General features: G+C 34.8%; 1 protein-coding gene across 2 annotated transcripts in view; it reads left to right on the forward strand.

Annotated features, from left to right (window-relative positions):
• LOC123681202 (metabotropic glutamate receptor 2-like) overlaps positions 1–26,843 on the forward strand; it is a 393,937-nt gene that overhangs the window by 272,295 nt on the left and 94,799 nt on the right. For both annotated transcript variants that reach the window (XM_045619452.1, XM_045619454.1), the window contains one exon: positions 24,982–25,152. In XM_045619452.1, the coding sequence (XP_045475408.1) occupies positions 24,982–25,152 (171 nt within the window). The remainder of the gene's footprint in view (positions 1–24,981; positions 25,153–26,843) is intronic.

The raw sequence follows: 26,843 nt of genomic DNA on the forward strand, positions 1-26,843 counted from the left end.
GTGCGAGAACAGCATCCCAAATGTCAGGACTAACCTAACAGAGGTGAAATCTGACAACGGAGATCAAAAAACCAAAAATTGCGTATACGAATTACCGTGCGAAATACCGAAATGCGAGTGCGAATTGGAGAAAGAAATGAACTTCGTTAGGGACTATACATTATTTTATTATTCTTTCAGAATAAATGAACTGCAAAGATGGCAATCCATATATGGTTTACTAGTCGGTAAAGGGTTTTAAATCTTATTTAGGAATTGAATATTTTTATCAGGTATAATTCATGCAACGATAAAGATCAAAATATGAGTTGGCATAACATATGGAATCGTCGAAATCTTTTCATTGCTCTATGTAATTTAAGAATAAAATAATAATGATACTAATAAATTTCCTATTTCTTTCTAGTCATCCAATGAAATTTTAAAGAAATATAATATGTATTATTTATGCCAATCAGGCCTAATTTACATATTATTTACAAGGGAATCAATCTTGAAATCAATATCATATATCGATTAATTGTTTATGTCCAGCAAATTATCTAGAGCTTATTTGGAGCGTCAAATCTCCTATTCTCGTTTAATGGGAGCTCACGAAATAGGAATTCAGGCATCAACAAACGAAGCTTATAAATCTCAGTTTACAGCCAGAACTGATGATATAGAGCGAATTTATGATGATTTTCGAACATCACACACTACGATCATTGGTTTTATTTCAAATGAAGAATTTTCAGACTATGTTGAACTAAGAATGACAGCTGATTAAGCATACTACAGCGTGAAATCCATAAAAAATGATATTTAATTTAAATATTCTGCGGAAACTTTTTCAAATGTTTCATTGAAATATAGTTTATAATCTTCCAAGACTTAAGTCAAAATTCTCCAGCTCTCTATTCCTACTTTTCAGGGCCATTTTCGACAATTGCCTATTTTTTTCGATCCATTCAATAAAATCATTCATGAAAATCCTGATATGTCTGATGTAGAATAGTTTCGATATCTTTCAACATCAGTTAATCCAGAAATTTCAGCAGTATTTGAAGGTATTCCTCTCATTGATGATATTCATAAGATTCCGAACAAAATCTTGAATAAAAGATACTGAAATAAAAGAATACTTGTCATTCAGTATTATAATGAAATTTTTAATGCTCAATCGTTACGATATCTGTTAAATACATTTAGCCAAAATGTGACAGCTTCAATTGATTTCCCTGTCTATGATTAGGATTTCTTATTATTCAATATGCTTTTAAATAAACTAGATGTCAAGACACATAATGATTTCGAATTAAAGAATAGTGTAAATCATGAAACTCCTACTTACAGGCAATTGGTTGCCTTCATAGAAATACAATGTTCAGATTTCCAATCTGTTCAATTCACTACTAATTTATTGACCCTTGCAAATAGGATCCCTTTACAATTTCCCCGAATCTCTAATTAAATACCTTCAACTTCTAGCTTCATTAATCCCAATTCCCAACATGATCTATCCAGCCAATGTGCTAAATGCGTTTTGTGGTCTCCCTTTCATCCTTTATACAAATGTCAATCATTTCTATCCAGAATACCCCAAGAATGTTTTCCTCTGGTCAAGCAATATAATCTATGTGTTAATTGATCATTCTGTCAGAAGTTGTTGTTCTACTCATAAATTTAGAATTTGCAAATCACCACATCCCATTAATCTGCAGTTTAATTAATCATCGAATAGATCAAGTTCTTCAATTCAGTAATTGCATCATAGTGGACATCTGAACTGAACTGGTTATAATGAACCTTTTTTCATCAAGGTCTTAGCGCTAAAATGCAATCCCAAAACGTATGTTTTCCTTATTCTTACCGAGATCAATAGAATATTTGATCCCTTGGGTTTAGTATATCCTTGACTACTACCATAGTATAAAGAAGGAAACCTATACCAGATTTTAAGTTAGATCTTCAGGAACACAACTGTGAAAACCGCATAAAATTCTGTGCTGTAGTTTCTGCGTGATGCGCAAACGAATTTACATACAGACAAAAAGACAGACAGACAGACAGACAAGAAATTTAAAAATGGTTGTTCTGCCTTCTAATACTCATATAAGATCTCCCAGCATTGGTTTTCTTCAAATATCTCTCATGTACAGACGTCGGACCCCTTACAATTTTATTATATATCAAGATTTGATTTATTATTTGTCTGTTCGAATCACATTTTATTATCGAAGGGAAAATGTCCGGAATTGCATAATCAAATTGCTTCTTTTACGTAAAATACATGTGCATGTATTAGGAATTAGTACCCTGACGACCGAGCTTTGCCCGGTGTTCTCATTTGGAAAGGCTATCATAAATAGTTATCAAATAAGTTTTTTTTTTAATGATGTTTTTCAAAACACCATCCTAATACCAAATTTCATCCAAATCATTATGGGCGTTTTGGATATACGCAAAATGTATGAAATTGTGCCATATTATATAAGTATTATGTTTATGTAAATATAACGAAAACTCAGCATACCAATCGGTTTTATTTATTTATTTTCCTTATAACAACATGAAAGTCAAATGTACATGTAAGTTACAAATGTATGGAAATATTTCATTTTTCATAAAATTTCCAAAGAGCCCACACATGACATATATTTACATTTGAAAGTTTGGTAGTTTGCAGCCAAAGGGTTGTAGGAAAAAAACATTTTATTATCAAAAACTGGAGAAAATTAATAATCGATTAACGGGTTTACGCATTTTTATTCTAAGTTATTGGTTGAAGAAAATGAATTTAATTCCAGACTAACGCCGAAACAAAGTATATACAATATACATACATGCGAATAATACCAGAATTGAGAAAACAATCAATCATTAATTTTTCGATATAATCACGTTCGAAAAAACTTGAAGAGGCGATTCAAATCCGCCCAACTTTAGTATCCGCCACTGGTTTAGATTCCAGGGTAGATTTAAAATACAGCGACATCTATATCTATTGGGTCAGCACCATCTGTTATCGAGGTACGTCTTGTCCGAAACCTAAGTATGTACCAGAATCAAGCTACGACATGCTTCGTCCTGAAATAAGCTAAGACGTGCACTGGATGGCAAATCCCCAGCGACATCTATTGGTGCACTCCACGCCGTCAAATTTTAACCCCGTATGGTTGGATTACTATCCTTCTTTATACTATGCTACTACTTGCAAAGTACCTTCTCCAAACAGTTGTTGCAATCCCACATACATTGGGACAAAGAGCCTCCTGAACACGAAAGGCGAGTATGGCAACAATCCGAAATCGAATTACCCAACCTTACTTATATAAACATACCTGGTTACTTTGGTTTCGAATGAATTTCTGAAGTGCAAATTCATGGGCTCTGCGACGCGCTATTGTCATTTATTTCATGTTCTGAAATTCCAATGTTTTCGAATGTCGAGAATTTCCTTTAAAAACTCAATGAATCGCATGATTATAACTACTAGCTGCTGTTTTACTTGCTAATGTCATAAAATTCGTGGAATAAATCTCCCAGAATATATTTACTTTAAATGACATATTGTTTGATCGGATTCCATTATTGTTCTCGCTTAGGTAACTTCTTCTAACACACGTACAGTGAGTATGGCAACAATTTGAAATCGAATTACCCGACCTAGCTAATATAAAGATACCTTGTTACTTTGGTTTCGAATGAATTTCTGAAGTGCAAATTCGTGAGCTTTGCGATGCGCTAGTGTGATTTATTTCAGGTTCCGGAATTCCAATGTTTTCGAATGTCGAGAATCTCTCTCAAAAACTCAATGAATCTCATAATTATACCTAACCACTAGCTGCTGTTTTACTTGCTAATGTCATAAAATTCGTGAAATAAATCTTCCAGGATATATTTACTTTAAATGGCATATATGTTTGGTCGGATTCCATTATTGTTCTCGCTTAGGTAACTTCTTCTAACGCACGTTCAGTGAATATGGCAACAATTCGAAATTGAATTACCCAGCCTAGCTAATATAAAGATACCTCGTTACTTTGGTTTCGAATGAATTTCTAAAGTGCAAATTCAGCGATGCGCTACTGTCATTTATTTCAGGTTCTGGAATTCCCATGTTTTCGAATGTCGAGAATTTCCTTTAAAAACTCAATGAATAGCATGATAATAACCACTAGCTGCTGTTTCACTTGCTAATGACATAAAATTCGTGAAATAAATCTTCCAGAATATATTTACTTTAAATGACATATATGTTTGGTCGGATTCTATGATTGTTCTCGCTTAGGTAACTTTTTCTCCGCATATATGGAAGACAATTATTGTCAATCGTGTAAGTAATATTCAAGAAATAATACAAATTCATCTTGGCTTTATCATAAGAAACTCGCAGGTTGTAATTTATCATCCGGCACAACTTTCACAGTTTTTCCTAAGGTAGGATGGACCAGATTTTTCATTGAAATCTAAAGAGTATTGGTTTACTCAGAATAATTTCCGTTCCGGTCAATACTTGCTACTACAAAAAAATGTTATAATATGAAAATACAGAAAATGACAGCATAATATTTGAAGATTTCTATCAAACAGATAGACACTCTTTGAAATTTTTTTCTTTTTATTTCCAAAATTTTCTCTGTAAAGTTTTTGCAAGAATTATACGCCTTTCTGCTCTCTTCATCCTTCCTTTTATGTATATAAGCAACAGTACATCTAACATGTTCCTCAATTCCTTCACCTTCCTTTCCTGGCTCCAATCACACCAGATGGGATTATTAAGTTGGTATCTGCCATGAAGAATAAAACATCCGAAGACATACGAGTATATGGCCTAACAACTAATATTTTTAAAAAAGTAATTGAGATATTAGCAGAACCAGTTGCTTTCATAATGCTTTAAGCAAGGATATTTTCCCGATGAATTCAAGATTGCCAGAACAATACCTGTTCATGAGAAGGGAAATGTGAATACATGTAATAACTTCCGACCAATTTCACTACTTCCGGCATTGTCCAAAATCTTCGAGGCAACAATAAAATCCAGGCTAGTGAATTATATAGAAGCAAACAACCTCCTGAGTGATATACAACATGGCTTCAGAAAAGAAAAATCTACATAGACCGTATTAGTAGAAATAGTGAAATTTCTTATTGACGCTCTGGATAATATAGAGAAAGCCACGATATCCAGCATAGACCTAAGCAAGGCGTTCGACTGCGTTCATTATCGCAGGTTTTTGCGTAAGCTGGAGTCAGTTGGTGTCAGGGATCCTGTACTTGAACTTATTGAGTCATACTTGAGCAATAGATTCCAAGTGGTAGACTGGAAGGTAAATATTCCACCTAGAGCTCGGGTCAAGCATGGCGTGCCGCAAGGTTTTATCCTGGGCCCCATACTGTTCATAATTTACTTGGATGAACTGGTGAGTGGTGTTGATGCTGACTTGGCTGAGTTTTTTGTGGATGACTCAACGTTCATAAACAAGTCAAAACATTTGGCAACTCTTGAAGAGAAGGCAAGAAAATCAGAACAACAAGCAATAGACTAGTTTATCAGAAATGAGTTGTCTGCAAATGCGGAGAAAACACAAAGGTTACTGATTACTTCGAAATAGACCACCCAAAAAAATAATGCTACAATTCTAGGCTTAACGTTCGATACCAACTTAACATGTGCTGATCATATAAACTCCCTTTGTAAAAAGCTCTCCACGTCCATCTTCATGATCAGAAGAATAAGATCAATAATGGAAGAAAGTGCAGCAATACTTACGTACCATGCGCACTTCCATAGTTTGGCTACTTACGGGCAAATATTGTGGGAATCTTCGACTGATGCTTCCAAAGTATTTCTGAAGCAGAAGAGTGCCTTAAGAGTGATAGCGGGTATAAATAACAGGGTCAGTTGCAGGGAAATATTTAAAAGGTACCAAATACTTACGATCCTCTCTGTGAAGTATAAAAACTCCACTATATCCATTTTGTCTGGAATAATGGGCATCCAAACCGAAATTTTGTACCATTAGTTGTTCAACATGTATTTCTTTTATCCAATGTTCTGTTATAACAATATTTATATTTTTTTTTTCTAAGATATGCACAAGCTGTTCTATTTAATTAGAAATTGATCGTATGTTTAAGTTCAATATATTGAATGAATTATTTTTTATTTATAGCGCCTGACAATTACACCGTGTGGCTAGAATTCGGGTTTACTAGCTTCCTCCAACAATTTGAAGTCAATTCCTATCTTAAATGTTCTGCTAGAACTTCCTACATTTACATCAATTCCACCTGTGATTGTGTTCCAGCAACTTTGTGTGAAAGAAACTGAATTGCATTCTTTTCATAACACTTATAAATTACTTATCCTAGATAGAGCCAAGCCTTCTGCTGAATTGATGGAATGATATTTTCTCTATTTATATTTGTGCCCTCAATTTGCAGGTTATTCTTAGTTGTTTAATCCTTTATAATTATGTCATATCTGTGTTGAGTAGTTCTTTCGTTCCATCAAATGAAATTGATCTTTGACGTGACATACGTGATTTGTTAAAACTACCACAATTATGCATGTTCTTTTCTACTATTGGTACATCTGTTTTAATTATTGGCATTTCTGCATTTGAATCCTTATTATCGATATTGGCTGGAATTTGTTAATGTTTTCTTTCAAGATCAGATAAAACCTCTTATTTTCCTGGGATCTGCACTCTTCAATAATTCTACAATTAATTCTTAATCTTGCACTCGTTTTTCAAGTTGATTCATTAGTTTTTCATTCGATTTTTTTCGCTGATCATCTAGACTCCCTTCTTACTTCTTCCGCATATCCTGTGCACCTTTCATTTTTGAGGTTTTCCCCTCAAATCTTTTAGAAAGAGCAACAAACATTTTTCCACAAATTTTTACACTTGGTGGTAATTTTCGGAATAATATCAATTCTATTAACTCGTCTTTTTTCCACTTATTCAGTTCGGTTTGGAGGTATACAACATTCACTTCCGCCATTTTCTAATCTAATCTAATTGAACAGTCAGACCGTTTTATAAGATTTTCGATTCTTCATGTAGTTGTTTTCAAATATTAACCAGGTCTAAAATATTTCGTACATGGACCTAATGTCGAGATATTTACTTACAGATTCCTTTGGATGAGAAATCAAAGGCAAAACTGCTTTCATCACGCCGAATGGTACCGCGGAATTTCAAAGGTTGTGTTATGGACTTGTTAATGCGCCTTTTAATTTTTTTAAACTGATGACTTTAGTTATGAGTCGATTGAGAAATACAATAGCAGTATCGTACCTTAGCGATATTTCAATCGGTGCACAAGATTGGACAGATATCTTGAACAGTGTTTAGTGCAGTCAGGGATGCTAAACTAACCTTTCGGTTGGGTGAATGTGAGATCGGTAAAAAGTGCGTGAAATTTTTGGGATTTCAACTGAGTGAAGAAGGACTTCAACCAGGAGCTGGTAAATTGGAGACAATAAAAAAATTTTCTATTCCAAGAAATAACCATGAAGTCAGAAGGTTTTTATGGTTGACAGGTTTTTTCAGGAGATTCGTGAAAAATAATACTTAAATTTCTAGACCAATTTCAGATTTGACTAAAGCAAATGAATATTTTGACTGGACAGACAAACATCAAGAATTTTTCGAAATGATGAAAGAAATTTTACCATGAAATTTATAAATTGGACAAGTGGTCATTGGTTTTTTCTAACCACACTCACTAGTGGGCTTTCAATAGAATTCTATGAAGCGCATACCATTGCAAGGACCATGACCGATTTAAATTACATCGAATGAAATGTGAATAAAATCATCAAACGCATGTTTCTACTAGATCAGCCGGTCACTGCATTTGCGGGTAGAGCGCGAAAAAATTCGAATTAAAGAAATAATAAAGTTTCTTCACACATATAAAGAGTGGCCAAGAGATTGACGTCGAAAAGAAGAAAAAAGGTCCCTCGTGTCATGGGCTATTCGAATCACCCCCATGTATGTTATGCGATTTTCCACGGTTTTCGAATTATGAGTTTTTTTATGAACTTTGAGGATTTTCTACTTGACTATCTTAAAAAAGATATAAAAAAGTACAAGACTTTTCTGTGAAATTTTTTTTGTAACAAAATCTCCATGAACTTTAATTTTATACATAAAATAACCAGCTTCGTATCTTTGATAAAAATTATGGAAAATTGGTCTCAAGTGAAAAAGTTACGTGAATTGGATTATGATCTAAATTTTCGAATTGAAATTAATAATGTAAGAACCCAAATGTATGGTTAAAAACTGCACTCAACAGTCAGCTTTCAGAATCCATAATGAAAAAAGGCACTTAACAGTCTATTTTTACTAGAATTAGCCTCCAAACTCAGCGAGGAGGAAAAAATCAAAGAACTAGAGATTTACTCAAAAATTATTTTTTGCCATTTTAATATTTTTCTGGTCGAGTTATGACAAATAAAAATAAGCTTCAGATCTTGGCCAAGAAAAGTTTCAGAAAAAAAAGGAAAAAGATATGGCAATAAATCATAGATCATAATGTGAATAAAAAGAGATTTATTTATAAAATTAACAGTGGCCACCTCCAGCCTCAATACATATTCTACATTTTCTTAGAAATTTTTTTTTATGAGACATTTCATCGTTATCACACATAAAAACAGCAATGAAAAACCGATCGGGATTATTTAAATCATCGAGAACAATTTTTGATTAACCACTTGAATGAACGATACCCGAACAGATGGATCGGACGCAGTCGACCAATCAAGTGGCCCCCACGCTCACCTGACCTTAATATCATCGATTTTTTCGTTTGGTTAATTCAAGAGTAGCCGAACGTGTCCTAAGAAAGAAAAGGCTGGAGGTGGCCACATTGAAAACCTACTGTAAATTTTATAAATACATAAATTTCTTTTTACATTATGATATGTGATTTATTGCCATACCTTTTTTTTTTCTAAAATTTTTCTTGATCAAAATCTGAATAATCATAACTCGATCAGAAAAATCTTAAAATGGCAAAAAATAATTTTTGAGTAAATCTCTAGTTCTTTGATTTTTTCCACCTCGCTGACTTTGAATGCTTATTCTAGCAGAAGTAGATCCTTTTTTATTATGATAATGATTCAAAAAGCTGACTGTTGAGCGCAGTTTTTAACCATACTAAGAAATCGTGAATTAGCTAGCCTTTTCACATTTTTAATTCTGATTCGAAAATTTAGATCATAATCCAATTCACGTAACTATTTCACTTGAGACCAACATTTCCATAATGTTTATCAAAGTTATGAAGAAGAGAAGAGTTCATGGAGATTAAGTTACAAAAAAAATTTCACAAAAAAGTCTTGTACTTTTTTTCAATCTTTTTTAAGATGGTCAAGTAGATAATTCTCAAAGTTCATAAAAAAATTCATAAATCGAAAACCGTAAAATATCGCATAACATACGTGGAGGTGATTCGAATAGCTTATGACACGGGGGACCTGTTTTTTTCTTTTTGACGTCAATCTCTTGGCCACCCTGTATAGTAGTTCCGGATTGAAAGAACATGACAACGTGACAAGATTCTTCAATCACACCAAGTCATAGATTGTCCATTTTTGTATTCAAATCTTCATGAATGTTGAAATAAGTTCCCTTAACAAAGTTTGTCGCATCTAAGTGGACGTCATAACACGAACGACAACGGGGGTGAATTTCGAGAAAACTAATTCCGGTTATCTAATAGGAATATTCTGTTAAATCCCTTCTTACATTGAAAGTTTGGAGTTTGGGTTCTATCCATATCCTTGGGGCTTAATTGTCATTATTATTCTAGTATCCAACAACACAAATTCATTTACAGTTGTTGTGTATAGTATTATGCTGTTACCCGCATAAGGAGACATAGTTAAGATGCTAACACAATTAATTATAGAACAGGACATTATGGAAATGTTTCCACTGATATATTTCGTTGTCATTCATCTTCAGGAAAGCAAACAGAGATAAAGTAATCTAATTCTGATTTGTCAAAACGAATTTTTCGCAGGTAGGAATAATTGCGTCTATTTTATATGATAGAATTATATTTGAATGTTTATCAGTACCTTTATAGTTCCTGAAATACAAGTTAAACCAATTACAATTGTAGTTTTCCTAGAGTGAGTAGAATGAGGTCGATTAGTTTGTATAGGAACCTGCAGATGACTGAAAATGATGCTAGCAGTTGGTGCAATCCAGTGGTTGAAGATCGATTTCTAGGTACCATTGTGGAATAGAAAAATTCCAAAAAATAACAATTTTGGAAGGGCTGTATCTTGGTAACAACATCCAGATCTGGTTTTGAAAGAAAACTGTTGCATATCTAATGAAAATCCGGATGAAGTCGAAAATTTCAAGGTTTTCAAATGTTATGAACTATCAACTAGCTATTTTTAGCGACTAAATACTTCACTGAATAATTCCCACCCTACCATTCAAAACACAATCTTTTTAAATTCGATTTCAATAGCCAATATAGTAGCCTTCAAGAGTGATACATGTACTTCAATGCTCCTCTAATATCTAATCTTCAATATCTTTTGTGTGTATCATCTTTGCTTTCAAAATAGACTTCAACCTAGGCAGTCCCTTCCCTGCATTACCTTTCAACCGTTGGTGATTGGTACTAACGAGAAAAAAGGGTTGTATGGTACTGGCGGTACTATAAGGTGTGTGCTATGTCAGAACTGGAACTCATTGAGTGACGCGTTATTATAATAATTGAACTATTCTCTATCCGTTATCCTGAACTCGGTTTGCTATCTTTTTATTAATAGGGCACTCCTCAACTCTTCACTTCACTATTTATAACATAGCGTTTCTTATTTAAACCTTTACTGTACTATCACAAGTCTACTAGTTGTGCTGCTTTCATCAACTTTAGTGTATTTAAATTGAATGATATAGACTAGATAAGAGGATAATAGTTTTCTCTCACCACCCATGAAAAGGTATCTTGAGCAGTTTTGTAAGCAGTAGTTCCTCGAACTGATCACTCTGCGTCACTTTTTTTATCCTTTTCCTGCAACTATTTTCGAATTAATTTTATTTGGCTCAATCTACACGATTCTTATTTTTCTTGCATGATTTTTCTTTTGATGATAGATATAGCATCCAACCAAAAGATTAGTGGTTCTTTTCAGAGTGCATACCAATATCTACAGCCCAGTTGGAGTTGATCCAAATCACAAACCAATTTTGGTGGCCAATCTCTTGTCATGGTGTTTCGTTATCTCCTTCCCTTGACTCTAACAAAGCTGTGCATAAGTCTTGATAGCTCGGTTTTCCATGGAATATATTCTTTGTTATTGAATAGAACAAGTACCGTTGACGCTGGGCTAGCTCAAATGTCTTCCCGAGTATAGGTTGCTGTCTTACTAATTCGTTCACTAGTTCAAAATTCTTCCTGAAGGTGACGGCTCTGGACAAACGCAGATCTTATGTCACATAGTGGGCTAGTGAATAGTCCCTTGACACTAAGTAAAGGTCTCACTGCACCTCGATAGTAACCTCAAATTTTGCTTTGCCAGTACCACCGTATTTAGCCATGAAGGTATCGAAACTCATCTCTTCGCATTCCTCACTCATTGCTCATCCTACTCTACGCAGTAGGACTTGATTTTAGGGTTAAGATGGCCCACTCTTTCTTAATTTGGTGTTTTTCCTTCTTTTTTCCATCTTATCAGAAGTTTCAATTCTAGATCAGTTTTTTGGTCTTCCTTCAGCCTTTTTGGTTGCCAGTAGATATCCTCGTCCGTAGAACTTCAGCACTACACATTTTCTTACATCCTAATGAAATGTTCGCAGGCCAAGGGCATGGCCTGCTAGATATGGCGTATTTAAGTTGTATTCTTGTAGTCCCTGTGTTCATTTTGCATCCTGTACTTTCGTATTCTTAAATTGCAAGAGTTATTTCAAAGTAGCATGGTCTCATGCGTTCAGGCTTGTATATAATTTTGCTGAAGTATTATATGACCTTCTCCTCACTCTCCTGAATTTGCGACAGCACACCACCTCTGGTCGTATTACTTACGTCTGCATGCAGAATAAGCCTTCCGTCTGCCTGAGGATAACTCTAAATAGGAGTTGATGTTAATGCTCATTTCAAACCATTGAAAGCATATGTATATTCCAGAGCAAATCTTTTCTGTCTTTCGTCAACCTGGTTAATGGCTTAACAATATTTGCAAACCCCAGGACGAACTTGATAAAAAGTGCACAATCCAAAACAAAAAGCTTTGCACCTGATTCTTGTCTTGAGTTATTGGCCACTCCTGTACTACTCTTGTTCAATTTGGATCAACACTGAAACCTATTCTGTATACATCATCTTCTAACTACATCACCTACTTCTTGATGTGACACTTTGCAAAAATCAATTTGTTATTCGTAATTTTCCGAATATGTACCTCATGATAATCCTCTTCTACCTGAGTTGCTCATCAAATTACTTCTCGCTAATGATTATATCTTCCAAATAAATGACACACGTTTTCCATGATAATCCTCTCAAAATGGTTTTTACTAGTCACTCGAAAGTCGCAGGTGTATTACACAGTCCGAATAGCATTACAGTGAACTGTCATAACCTTGTGCCGATAATGAAGACCGTCTTCTCTTCATCTTTGGGATCCAATTCCACCTGCCAGTATCCACTTCTCAAGGCTGAAGTAGAAAATCATTTCAAGTCAGAGATTGTGTTCAATTTGTCATTGATTCTCGGTTTATGGTAGCAGTCCTTCTAAGTGACTTTATTAAATAAGACCACATATGAAACCTTATTCTATTATCCGTTGCAAATGATTTCCTTTGCTTCTTCCCGCTTAGCAAGCGAGAGTCTTCTTGGATGTTGTGGTGTAGGGCACGAGTTTCATGTATTGATGGGGTGCAGGAACATTTGGCTTTCTCAGGTTCCTCCTCGTTCGTTTCACAAATAGATCTTATCACATACGATACCTCACTACATTACCCAGAACTGTATTTTTCTTCATCGTCACTGGATAACTATTTGAATTCAGTATTCTAGCAGGTAGCTCATTCCTCTTAGAATTTTTCTACCGCTTGATATCTAAATGACATTTCCCAAATCTCCATAATCATTTTCTTCCTCCTTGTGCTGGAATTTCATTGCCTGTTGGTGTTCGTAACCTGACTGTCACGGGTCAAGGTCTCACAATTATCCGAGTTGCACCTGCATCTATTAGCCATTTCACTGGAAGTCTGCTGATTTTACCGTCTACATAACCCCTATACAGCTTGGATTGTTACTTCTGGGGCATTGTTGTTTTATCAATCCATTCCAGTTTGTGTCCTTTGGGTGTATTTTTTCACTGTCCGCGCATATGTCCCAACTCACCGCAATTCAAAAACCTATGTCCGTTGGGACGTCGATTTTTGAACCAAAGTTCCAGAAATATTCGGCGAATCACTTTCTCGATATTATTTGTCGTTTCTGATCATCGAATCTTAGGTATGGTAATTTTTTCGCGGCGCCTGTTTCGCTACTTTCAACTCCAATGCATATGACAGTGCATCGTCCAGGGTCCTTGGTCGAACCAACCGGAGCGTTTGTTGGGTATCAGTATCTTTCAATCTATCAATAATCCCTGTTGATATTATTTACCTGGACTTCTCGAGGAAGTTTGACAGTGTGCCGTTGAGGAGACTAGATGGTTGAGAAGTTGAGAAGGTCCGGGATGAGAGGTGTACTTCTGGAATGGATTCGAGCATTCCTTAGTGGAGAAGAGTCCTTTGTCAGAGTTTCTGAATCTGATTCTATTACAAGACGTGTAGCTAGTGGGGTCCTCATGGATTCGTTCTGGCACCACTGTTGTTTCTTCGTCACACGTCTGATATGCCTACTTTTTTGAGAGTTTGATGCTCGATGCTCAAAGCTTTTTTCTCGTGCCTTTGACCATAAAATATTACAGAAAGATTCAAATACTCTACTCAGATGGTGTATTGATTGGCTGCTTCCTTTGAACCTCGATAAATGTGTCGTTCTCCACATTGCTAAGGAGAATCCCCGTACTCGCTATGTGTTGACTGGCCGCTGAGACATACTCCCTCGCAGAATGATCTTGGCATCATTGTTTCCAGCGATTTGAGTTGGTCTGAACACTTTCAGAACATTTGTGCTAAGGCTCGAATGACAAAATATCTCATCTCGAGATCATTTCGCTATTGCGACCCCAGAGTGATCTAATTTTCACGTAAAGAGTTTTGCATAGGGGTCTTGATCTTGATTTATTCGAGCTATATGCACTCAGTCATAACAACCTGAGAGAACAATTCGAAGCCCCGCAAGAAAAATTTCCGGAGGACACCAAGACAGCATTTTCTCAGCAACCAAGGTTGGAATGCGTTGCCAGATTAAGTAGTGAACTCACCCAGTGTCTATGTGTTAGATCTTCTCAGACTATATGATGATTGATTTAGTTAGTGATATAGTGATTGTTTTGCTGTTTTTCTCATTTCAGTTGATAACTGAGAATTTTTTCGAATCTATATAATATTCAGAAAAATGAACACTTAGTCTGAGTCTGACTCTTTATAGGTTTTTACCTCGACTCTTTTCTGTGAATAAATAAATGAAGTTCTGATCAGCAAGCTGTCCGGTGCTGTTGAAAAGCCAATCTCGTACCAAACGTATTATATTAGCCTTGAACTCCTGCAACCTTCATTATATTTTTTGCAAGGCTCTCAATATGAGCGTGATACACTTGTTGGAGATATGCATCGCCATACCTCATTATCCGGCATCGTTTGAATGAAGAACATTCAGCGCTTTTCCTCTCAATGAAACAATTAAGGCTGTGGCTTTATCTCCCCTGCTCCATCCATTCGAATTAGCTGCTGCGCCGAATTGTTTTTGATATGTTGACCACAATTTCTTTTCATCAAATGCTCGATCAAATATGGTTGGTTTAATCTTTATACGTGGTTATTCGCTATTATCATCCAATTTCATGGGATGATAGAAATTAGGTCTGCTCCCAATTTTCTTGTCCATTTTAGGTATTGGCTCCTTTATAATTTTTCATTTCTAATCCACTTCACCTTCCATATTATCCATTCTATTTTCAATATGTTTATTTCTATTTCATTTATTTTCAATAAATAATCGTTCAAATTGGTTTCTTTTAGATTTCATGCAGTCCCCCATTTTTTTACCAAAAATTTTATATTTTTCCTTTTTTTGTGGTCTTTCATTTAGAAGCTTTTTTGAAGAATTCCCAGTTTGCCTGACCAATTTTTCTTGACTTGAAATGCTCACAAACTCCACACCTGACGATTTCTTTTCACTACACTAATTTATTTTTACATACACAACTATACAGGATGTTTTCAGATCAGAGTTATACAACAATAAAATTTCATTAAAAAATATGCTCATAATACTCTGAAAATTATTTCATTCGAAAATAAATTTTATGATTCAACGAGTTCAGCCCGAGATTTTATTCGTTCTAAAAATGAAACTTCATCTACAAATTCGAAATCAAGCATTTCGTTCCATCAAAACGTTTCAAATTTAAATTTAAAGCTTTCTGAGCTCAATTTGCCAACCTCTAAAGGCCAATACAATATATGGTTGTTTTTTAAAGACACCTTCAAAGCAGTTATTCATGATAAGACCGCCTGGTACAAAAATTCCATTACTTGAGGCTTTCTTTGAAAGATGAAGCCGCGCAAGTAATAAAATCTTTATAAATTTCTGGCGCCAGTTATAAAATCGCGTGGACATGTCTCTTAAAAAGATATGAAAATAAGCCACTTCTTATATCAAATCACATAAAGGCACTTTTTAACCTCCCATCTATCACTAAAGAATCACATAGCGCTTTACGTCCAATTTTCGGTGGGACATACTAGCATTTGCGTTCCTTGAAAACTCTTGATTTGCCAGTGGATCATTGGGATGCCATAATAATCCATTCAATCTCATCTAAACTGGATCATAGCACCAGAAGAGAGTAGGAATCGAAAAATAGCGATACAGGATTGCCTACACTCAAATCCTTTCTTGATTTTCTAAAGGATAAATGTCGTCTTTTAGAAACCTTGTATGTTGAAAAACCTCAAACGAAAACATCAAAATCATTCGTAACAACGAATAAAATTAAATGAAGCATCTGTAATCAGGATCATTTTTATTATAATTGTAAAAAGTATAATGAAGTGAAACGTTTGAAATTATGCATTAATTGTTTCAAGAATAACCATCCTTCAAGTAGATGTTTGGCAAGTAAATGTCGTAAATGTGGCCAATTACATAACCCTTTTTTTCATTTTAACAATAAATCGCCAAAAATATCATCAGTTACCGGTAACAATGAAAACGAAGAAATGCCTATTCCGGAAATTTGGGATATTCATAAATCAATTTCCTCATGTTCCACACAGAATAGTAGACATACCCTTTTGTCAACGCTTATAGTTAAAAACATCGATTCGAATGGAAAATGACACGCCTGTAGAGCGTTATTGGATATCAGCTCTGAAAGTAATTTCATAACCCAAAATTTATGCAGTCGGCTAAAGTGAAAAACTAACTCTTGCAAATTAGCAGTTACCGGAATAAATTAAACGAGATCATATTTAGATACTCACTAAGTCTATAAAAATACCGTCAAACATAACATTACCAGATCCTCATTTCAACATTATCAACCCTATAGATTTACTCATAGGAAATGATCTCTTTTACGCTCTATTGTGTAGGGGGCAGGTGAAATTGGGAATTAATCTACCTGTACTACATAAAAGAAGTTTCGGTTGTATTATTTCGGGAGCTTTATATCTCGATAAACAATGTCAAAAATTTCGTTGTAATATAGGACGGGTATCTTCGGAGAATCTCAATGATCAAATTGAAAGATTTTGGAAAATCGAGGAATTTCCAATAAAAACATGATTTTCGCCAGAAGAATCTTTCTCTAATTCTGTGGTTATTCCGTTCATTCTTCCACATTTCATGGTTATATTTTATTATTCTATGTTGGCACTCCGAACTTTCCGCTACGCCTTTATCTGTCAATTCATCAATTTGCATTGAAGAAATCAGTTCTGCCAACCAACATTTTTCAATGTACAAATCACTAAATTATATTTATGGAAATATTTCATTAATTTCAATGAAAATGCAATGAATTAGAGAAAATAATGTATAATACTCGTACAGAAGGCTCATTCTACCACTCGTTCATTCCAAAACTCGCCACTTCGTGGCTCGTTTTTGAATTTTGAACTCGTGGAAGAATATCAATGCCTTTTGCACTTGTATTATAAATAACTATTCTGTGAAGAACACTTTGAAAATAATGCTTCACGGGATAATTCAGCTAGATTCATAGTAAGTCTTTCCATGAAAGCACCGATTTCAGAATAAGGTGATTCACTAAGGGCAGCTGAGAAAAGATTTTATTCATTAGAAAATAAATTAACAAAAAATAACAATCTAAAAAACCAATATACGAAGTTCATAGATGAATATATCAAGCACAATCACATGACGAAATCAGATAGTATCCTCAGGGATGGAATTCATTTACCGCATCATTGTGTTTTGAAAAATACAATTGACGACTAAACTGCGAGTCTTATTCGATGGTTGAGCGGAAACTACTACAGGATTTTCTCTTAACGACATATTAGCCGTCGGTCCTACACTACAGGATGACTTGATATCAGTGATATTGCGTTTCCGTTTTTATAATATTGTTCCCATAGGAGACAACGAAAAAATATATCGACAGGACTTAGTTGGAAAAGAAGAGAGAAAATATCAGGAAATTCTATGGCGTTCAGATCCCACTCAAGTGCTTTCGGCATACGAACTAAATACCGCCACTTACGGCACTTAATCCGCAAGCTTTCTATGCATTCGTGCATTGCACGAGGTTGTAAATCATATCGAAGATAAGATCCCATAATAAGCTCTGTAATAAAACGTGATTTTTATATGGATGACCTAATTACCGGTGGTAAAAGTGTGAAGGGAGTCTTAGATTTGAAAAAGAAAGTTTCAACTACTCTTACTGATTATGGATTTCCACTGGGAAAATGGGTATCTAATAATGATCATAATATGATCATATAAACCTTGGAAACAACGAATACTCAAAAACGTTGGGGTTTTGCGCAAAAATTCGCGTCGCATCCATTAAAAACTTCGACAATACTTCGACTCAAGCTCTAAGCTGTTTATGATTAGCGCAATTAATTAATAACGTAAAGAATTCGCTTAGAAAATACACTATAAACATAAAAAAAACGACATATTGGAGCGATTCTACTATAGTTCTCTCTTGGATCACAGATTTGCCACATTCGTGGAAAATTTTCGTGTCGAATAGGGTATCTCAAATTCAAGAGATATCAAATCCTATAGATTGGCTTCATGTAAGCACGCACGACAACTCCGCAGATAGATTATCTAGAGGCATATCAGCAAACGCTTTAATGACATCACAACTTAGGTGGCACGTTCCTGATTGGCTTATGAAGCCCGATGATCAGTGGCCGAAAGGTTCATTCGAGGCAATCGCATCTCCAAATATTGCTGAAATGCGTACAAGGGTTCACTTGCCAACTGCCGCATTGAAAAACGATTTTGTGAAATTTTCACTTCTCGATAAATTTCCACTTTTAATAAACTAAAGCATGTTGTAGCCTACGGATTAAGATTTATCAATAACTCTAAACCCAAAAACAATGGAAAAACAGGTCAACTAACTCCAGATGAGTTAAATACATCGTCAATTGGATTGATTCAATTAATACAGAATCAATGTTTTCTAACCGAAATCGAATCGTTGAAAGAGAGAAAGAGTGCGTTGGCCAGTTTGAATCCCTTTTTAGATGAGTTCGGCATCATAAGAGACATTCGCAATTTGACATGAATAAAAAATATCCAGCGGTATTGCCAAAATCACCTAGATTTTCTGTTTTATTAGCTCGTGACAAGCATCTGCGGTTACTACATGCTGGTCCTCAAGCCCTTATAGTCTCAATAAGAGATTATTTTTGGCCGCTAGTCGGCCTCAGTCGCGTACGCAAAAAAGTTCATGAATGAATGAAGTGCTACAGATTCAAGGCTTATAGCAATATCAATAACATTATGGTTGATCTTCTGAAGCTGCGACAAAGGGAAAGACAACAGAGGCTTCGTTATACCTCCTTCTTTGTAAGAGCAGCAAAATTTCTCTTTCTAAAAAGCTTCTTCTCTACAAGTCCAATATCCGGCCGGTCATGAGTTACGCATGCCTTACTTGGGGATACATCCATCTGCAGGAACTTTGAGTCTTGCAGAATACGATCTTGAGACGAGCCATAAATGGACATGGTTTGTCAGCAACGTGGGGAAACCTGCAAACACCATTCCTGGACAATCATTAATAGACCTAAGGGTGAAGTCTTTCAAAATAGCAAAATATCACGCAAACCCCTTATAAGGGGGTCTTGCGACTACGAAAAAGCAGCCCCGTGGAAACACAAGAAACCAAAGATGGCACTTCCTTAGGAAGTGCGTGTAAAGCCAAATTCTTGCTGGCACAGAGACTGTAGAGGGATTACACAAACATTATTATGGACATAAATAAAAAAATAAATAAATAAATAATAACTTTATTTCAAGGAATCCTCACGATACCAGAGATCAAATGAAATAGACGTCACAAAAAACTATAACTACCAGAGTTTAGTAGCTTCGAAATATTCGCTCAGCGAATATAGCTCAATATTCATAAGAGAGTTTTTCAGTCTTTTTTTGAACACATTCAGGTTACATGAAATTCTTAAATTACTAGGAAGTGCATTGAACAATTTTATGTACTTGTAAGATGGATGTTTTTCGTCACTGATAATCTGTGAATTGGATAGTGTAGATTTTCTGATCTGGTTCTATAATTATGATAAGTTGTATGTACTTCAAACACTTTTCTATGTTTGAAAAAAAATACTAAACACTCCAATATATATATAAAGCGTACAGAGTTAAAATTCCGTTCTTTTTTAACACTCCTCTGCAAGACGCTCTAAATGACATATGATACATAATCCTAACAATTTTTTTTTGACCTTTGAAAATTACATCTACCGCAGAACTACTGCCCCAGAAAATTATTCCATACCTCATAATCGACTCAGCACTTGCGAAATAAACAATCTTTAATTCTTTTTCACTTATATACTTTGACAATGTTCTTATGCCAAAACTAATCTTACTGAGTTTGATTGATAAGTACTCAATGTGGTCGTACCATTTCAAAAATCTATCAACATGTAGACCCAAAAATTTTGTTGATTTTTCTATTACTACAATTCTATTTCCGAGCTGTGAGGTGTCATCAAGATCTCTACGCGATTTATCAGTACTGAAAATTAATGCTGCAGTTTTATCTGCATTTATTTTAAGTTTATTGGAGCAGAGCCAATTTTTAATTATTGTGAAAATTTCATCAGCTTTCTCCTTTAGAACAAGAAAGTCTCACCTTCTAATAATACATTTGTATCATCCACAAAGCAAGTAATAATAATCAAGAGGTATTCAATCAATATACACAGATCATTTACATATATTATAGAATAAATAATAACGGGCCCAGTACACTACCCTGAGGTACTCCTGTTTCAACCTTTGTGACCTCTGATTCAGACAACACACCTTCTACTGTTATGACAACTTTTTGATGGCGACCTCCGAGGTAGGACTCAAACAACTTTTTCACCTCATTACGAACGCCCATTCTTTAATTTTTTGAAGAAGATAATCATGATTGAGACAATCATATGCCCTTGATTGATCTATAAATAAGCCTAAACCCAGCCTATCATCCTCCAGTATTTTTATTATTTCATGAGAAACTTGAAAAATGGCTGTGATCGGAGACCTACCCCCAGGGTAACCATGTTGAGATTCACTAAATATTCTATTTCTCATACAAACTTCTAAAAGCCTTGCCGACATTGCTTTTTCAAATATCCTAGAAAAACTAGGGAGAAGACTTATGGGTCTATAGTTTTCAATTGCATTTTTATTACCCTTTTTAAAAATTGGTTTCATTAACGAATATTTCAGCTGATCTGGAAATATTCCAAATTTGAAAGAATTATTGACAATATATGAAATCACGGTTTTCAGTTCATCGCTACAAGATTTGATCAGTGACAGAGGCACCTCATCATAACCACTGCAATGTTTATTTTTGAAACTATTAATTATTTGAACAATTCCTTCAGGCGAAACTGACGTCAGGGTGAATACTTCCATTATTTCCGGAGAATAATTTACAAAAGAAATATCAGTAATTTCCTTAGCCAACTGTTGAACAAGCGAATCAAAGAATTTGGAAAACCCTTCAACACCACATTCATTGTTATAATTCTTTCCTGTTACATCATTCACTATTGACCACATCATTTTGGATTTGTTATCTGAACTTTGGATCTTTTTCCCATAATAGGAAGCCTTGGATTTAAATAGAAGGGACTCATAGTTTTTCTTTTCAATTTTATAAAGATCATCATATATTTAATGATGAGTTCGCAGTAGTAGAAGATTATCTAATATATTCTTACATTCCCTAATTTCCCGAGTTTCAAACGTCTTTATGGAATCCACCTTCCCAACATGAACAAGTTTTTGAGGAAACTTCTCATGGAAGAGCAACAAAAATACATCCATAAAACTCTTTCATTGAGAATTCACATCACATTCAGCTGCCGCAAATACAGACAACAAGTCCTGCTCCCTCAGATCACTTCTGAAAACTTCAATATGTTCAAGGGTAAAAAACCTTCTATAAATTCGTTTACTTTTGTTAATTTTATGGGAATTTTATTTTCAAAGAAATTTTCTGACCGAAGTGATCCGATATTACAGTTCTGAGTATCTGCGATTCATATTCACAGTAATTAAAACTGGTAAAAATATTATCCAAGCAACTACTACTGTTAATTGTTACCCTGGTAGATTCATTAATGGTTTGAGTGAGTACAAATGAACTCATTAAGGATAGAAACTCTATTTTATCACCCACATTTCTGCAAAAGGTCAATGTTGAAATCACCCGACTCAATAATTTCCGGCCCCACACCAACTGAAGCTAGCACCATTTCCATCTTCTCAAAGAAAACATCCAAACTGTCCCCGCAGGGTCTATATACCGACAGAACGATCAACTTGGCCCTATTAATCCAGCACTCCACAGCCGCACATTCAAAATGGCCAATCACTGAGAAATCCTTTCTTTCTTTGCACTTCACTGATCTTCTTGTGTAGATTGCTGATCCTCCATGTTTTCCACTTTCACGACAAACAGAAGACATCAATATAAAGTCGTCAATATAACTGTACAATATAACTATTCAGTTCATAATTCGCCTTCCAATGCTCAGTAATGCATTGTACTTGGCAGTCTTGATGATATATGAGGATACTTTGTAAATAATTCAGAAGCATTTCCCAACGATTGGTCGTTATGATGGATAATGCTGTACCAATTCTTGGAGTTATCAATTTTTCTGTTCTTATTGTTAATTATAAAAAATCAGATGAGGTTCGATTGTTTTCATAGGCTCGAAAATTGAATCTTCTGATCCCCACATTTTCCGGCCAAAATTCGGTCTCATATAGTTCACCTTTATTTTTGAAAGAAACTTTGACCAAAAAGCTCTTCAGATCACCATGCTTCCCGGCCAAAGATAGCTCCTCAACTTCCACAATTGTATCTCTGAAATTATTTTTGGATTTAATGTAATTTTTGACTTGCTCCTCGGTTACGTGAGGTTTAACTCTGTTTATAAAGAACCAAGCCTTTTTTTCTGGACCTGTGAAACCATTCTCATTACCATCGGTTTTACCTGTCCCATATTTCGTTTTTATATTCTTTTGTCTTCTTTTACCTACGATTTTCCATTCCGAAGACATTTTCGGAGCTGGACTAGTTGTTCTGTTGCTGATTTGTTCGCTTAAATTTTCACGAGATTTTCGTTTGTTTTGATTTACATTTAGGTTATTCAAGGAACTTGATTGTTTATGTTGTGTTGCTAGTACCGGAACTGAAACTTCCAGTTGACCTCTACCATGATCATCAGTTGCAGATTGCCTAACTTCACTGCTCGATGGAATGACATTCATGATATTTTCAACATATTGTTTATCACTTTTTTTGTTGCGTTTTATCTTCATTTCTCGAATAATCTCTTCTTTTTCATCCAGGGTTTTTTCTAATATTGATATTTTGAACTTATAAAAACTTGCATTTTCTTCTAATTGATTTATAATTTTCAATAATAAATCAACATTTGTAGATTCAGCAGATAGACTATTCTCGGTTGATACCTCCGCAGCTTTTCTGTTTCATTCCGCGGGGAAAAGGCGATTAAGTCTTGTCCACAGCAATTGTTCTTTACTCTATTTCCACAACTAGGATGGAATATTTTCAAACAAGTAAGGCACTGTAAAGCACTCTTCGACACAGTATTTTTACAGTATCTGCACTTTGATACTTCGCTTGGCGGAGCGCTACCGACACGACTACTCTCGTTGGACAACATATTTCGACCATATTACCACCTGCTAGCGCAGTACTTTTTACTTCACTAAAGGCGACTTACACTAAGATGAATCAGTAAAAGGCTAAGCGGAAAAAAATATTTATGCAACAAAAATCAGAGAAAAACCAGAATCATGATTGAAATACATCTTTCAAGGCGAGTAGTTTGAAAATTTGTTGAGCAATTCATTAATATATACCTAATTTAATGATTTATGAATCCTTTGAGGTAAAATGGAACTGATAAATTCAGAATAAAGTATTACTATTTCGTTTGTTCTAATTAACATGAACATTTTTATAAGAAATTATTTTGAAAAACATTCTAATGAATAACAAGTAAATCAACCAAATGCAGAACATCATTTCTTCTGATAATATAAATATTTAACAAAGAAAAGGGACTAATTCACTTTTAATTTCTTCTTTCCATTTGCTGGGACATGTATCAATATACTGGTGAACAAATTCTCTTTGAAAAATTTTTCAAATTCAAATTGACGAAACATAAATTGATGACATTTTATTTCATTTGTAAACATTTACAATGGTGTCGGCTTTTGGGAGCACACTTTTTTGAACGTGTACGTTTAATGAAACGAACGGTAGTCAAGTATAGCATTTCGGAAAACCGCTCGCACTTGAACCAATCGTTCGTGAAACGTGTACGTCCAAAATATCACTTGTCAAGCATACGGTCCCTGGGTTGAAATAAATCACATGAATTTGTGCATCCAATTTATTTCTCTTATTTGTCTTTCGCTGTATATTACTCGTTAGTTACAGTTCAAGGACGTTGAACCCAAACATTCATGGAGAAATTGTCTCTCATTTACCTTCCACATATGACAGAGAAGAATGTGTTTTCAACTTTCATACATTGAAAAATGTCCTCAACTTTGAACTTATGACCGAATGACCAGTAGTTCAACCGAAATGAAATTGTGATTCTCTCAGGTCAACAGTGGCTTCAAAATTCGACCTCAACTATACGAGATGTTTCGAAATAATTATGCTTGAACCAACTTCTCTCGACAAACGTAAACCCCTCGCGTTCATTGAACCAATTAATCCTAAATACAAACGCATCGATTGCGAAAATTATTCTCAGTTTTACCATTTTGATTCCACCCAGATAGGTAAACAAATGTTGCAGATTTTTATGCTTTGATATTTCGAACTCACCACTCTGAAAACTGTTATCGATTTCGTCTGTTTCAGATATAATCAATACCATTTGGCATGTTAATTATAACTATGATGGGGAAAGTTGAGAGGTGAACAAAAAATCAGAGTTCATTTGGATGACGAGTCACTATCGACATCAATAAAGTTTTAAAATTTCACGATGAAGTGAAAATATTTTCCTTATCAATTCTCATTAATTTTCTTTTCAGGTGTCTTTTTTCTCAACAAGTCCAGAGTTAAGCAACAAACAGCGATTTGAATATTTCACCAGGACAATACCATCCGACCATTATCAAGTCAAAGCAATGGTTGATATCATACGTCTTTTGAAATGGAGTTATGTTTCGATTCTGTATGAAGAATCTAATTATGGAATAAAGGTGAGGAACTTTTAAAGTATTATCGCGTAACAAGTATAGAGACACAATGAAATTCAACAAAATTATTCCTTATTGCCAAGATTAGATGAATGAATAAAATCAGATGATTATTCGATATCATGAAATTTGCTTTAAAAATCAAATTAGTCCAATATTCAATATGATGGAGGAATAATTCGATAAAATTGATCAGCAGGTAACACACGACCCAATTATAATAACGAAAATAGTATTGTTTATCGTCTCTATAATCTTCTCGTCAGATAAACAAGTTTGGCGAGGCGTTCGCAGCTAATTTTGAAAGTGCCCCCTCTCACAAAGGATTGCGGTGTTCTATACCAGTATCAATAAAGCTAGGTTGACATGGGTGGTGCATGGCGTTCGTTGATTTCGCTTTCTTATTCACGGGAATAGAATGACGTATATTCGTAATTCAAGAACCTATTTGGCAAATTTATGTTGTTTCTTCGTGGGCACAAAGGAAAGCCGACCAGCCCTAATGACTGCACGTGTCTTTCAGCGCCAATCTGGATATCTATGACTATGATGCGGCACCTTTTTGATGGGAATTAACTTTGTCGGTATTCCTGCCTGTTGTTTATGACCGAATTAAATCTCATTCCGAATTTCTTAGCAAGTGATTTTTGTTGATCAATCACAAAACGTTTGTGGCTCTATGTTCATAGGACTTTTTTTATCCAAGGAATCACCCTTTATCGGTTTCTCGTGCCGTTAATATTTTCACAAAAATTTTGCACTGAGAATTATTTTATATAGTTAGGCTATATACAGGGTATCCCGGGAAGAATGGATACATAAATGAAGGTCATCATGGCGGACTCGTATCAAGATCGCCGTTTGCTATATACAGGGCGATGTTAATCTTACAAGTGAAATTTCACAGTTCAATAACTTTTTAACTAATGAACCGAATAATTTCAAATTTTGAAGTGTAGTCACTCTATCGCCTTCCTTCAATATTTCTGAAATCCCGAACAAATCAGATCCAGACTTTTTCTATTTTAGGAAATATTGGATCATCCTGTACGTGCACTTTATGATTTTTTCTCTTGAATTCGTAGCCACAAATAATAAATTCATAGAGAAAATTCAAATACCATTATTGGCACCGTCATACAGGGTGATCAATAAACATTGACTTATGAGTGTAATTTCATTGTTCGATAAACTTATCAGTAGATTTAAATTCGAATTTTGCAGTCCGAAATTCCTGACGTCAAGGTAAATAATATTTGCTTTGCCATTTTTTCCGAATCGGTACGGTTGAAAAGTTCTGGGCTGTTGAAAATCCATAAAAAAAATTAATTTTCAGTTATATCTCGCAAATGGAATGGAATCGGAGAAAATGATTTTCGGAATATGGTTTTTAATGACATGATGAATCATCTTTTCCGAACATGAAATTCCAACAAAGTCTGGTTTACTGAATGAGAAAAAATCGAATCGAAAAAAATAGTTTAAAGGAAAAAAGTGTTTCTTTTGACCTCAGAAATCTTCGGATGAAATATATGTACAAGCAAAAACTCACCCTGTATAGTTGGGCTATATATTTCCTCTGACTGATGTCTGTCAGATTTTAAAACAATTTACTGATAACTGATTTCCATCCTTTGAAGAAAAAGAAGAGAGTTATTTCTGAAGATCTGACCAGAACAAGACAACTGAACAAA

The sequence above is a fragment of the Harmonia axyridis genome, chromosome 5, assembly GCF_914767665.1.
Source record: "Harmonia axyridis chromosome 5, icHarAxyr1.1, whole genome shotgun sequence".
NCBI lineage: Eukaryota > Metazoa > Arthropoda > Insecta > Coleoptera > Coccinellidae > Harmonia > Harmonia axyridis.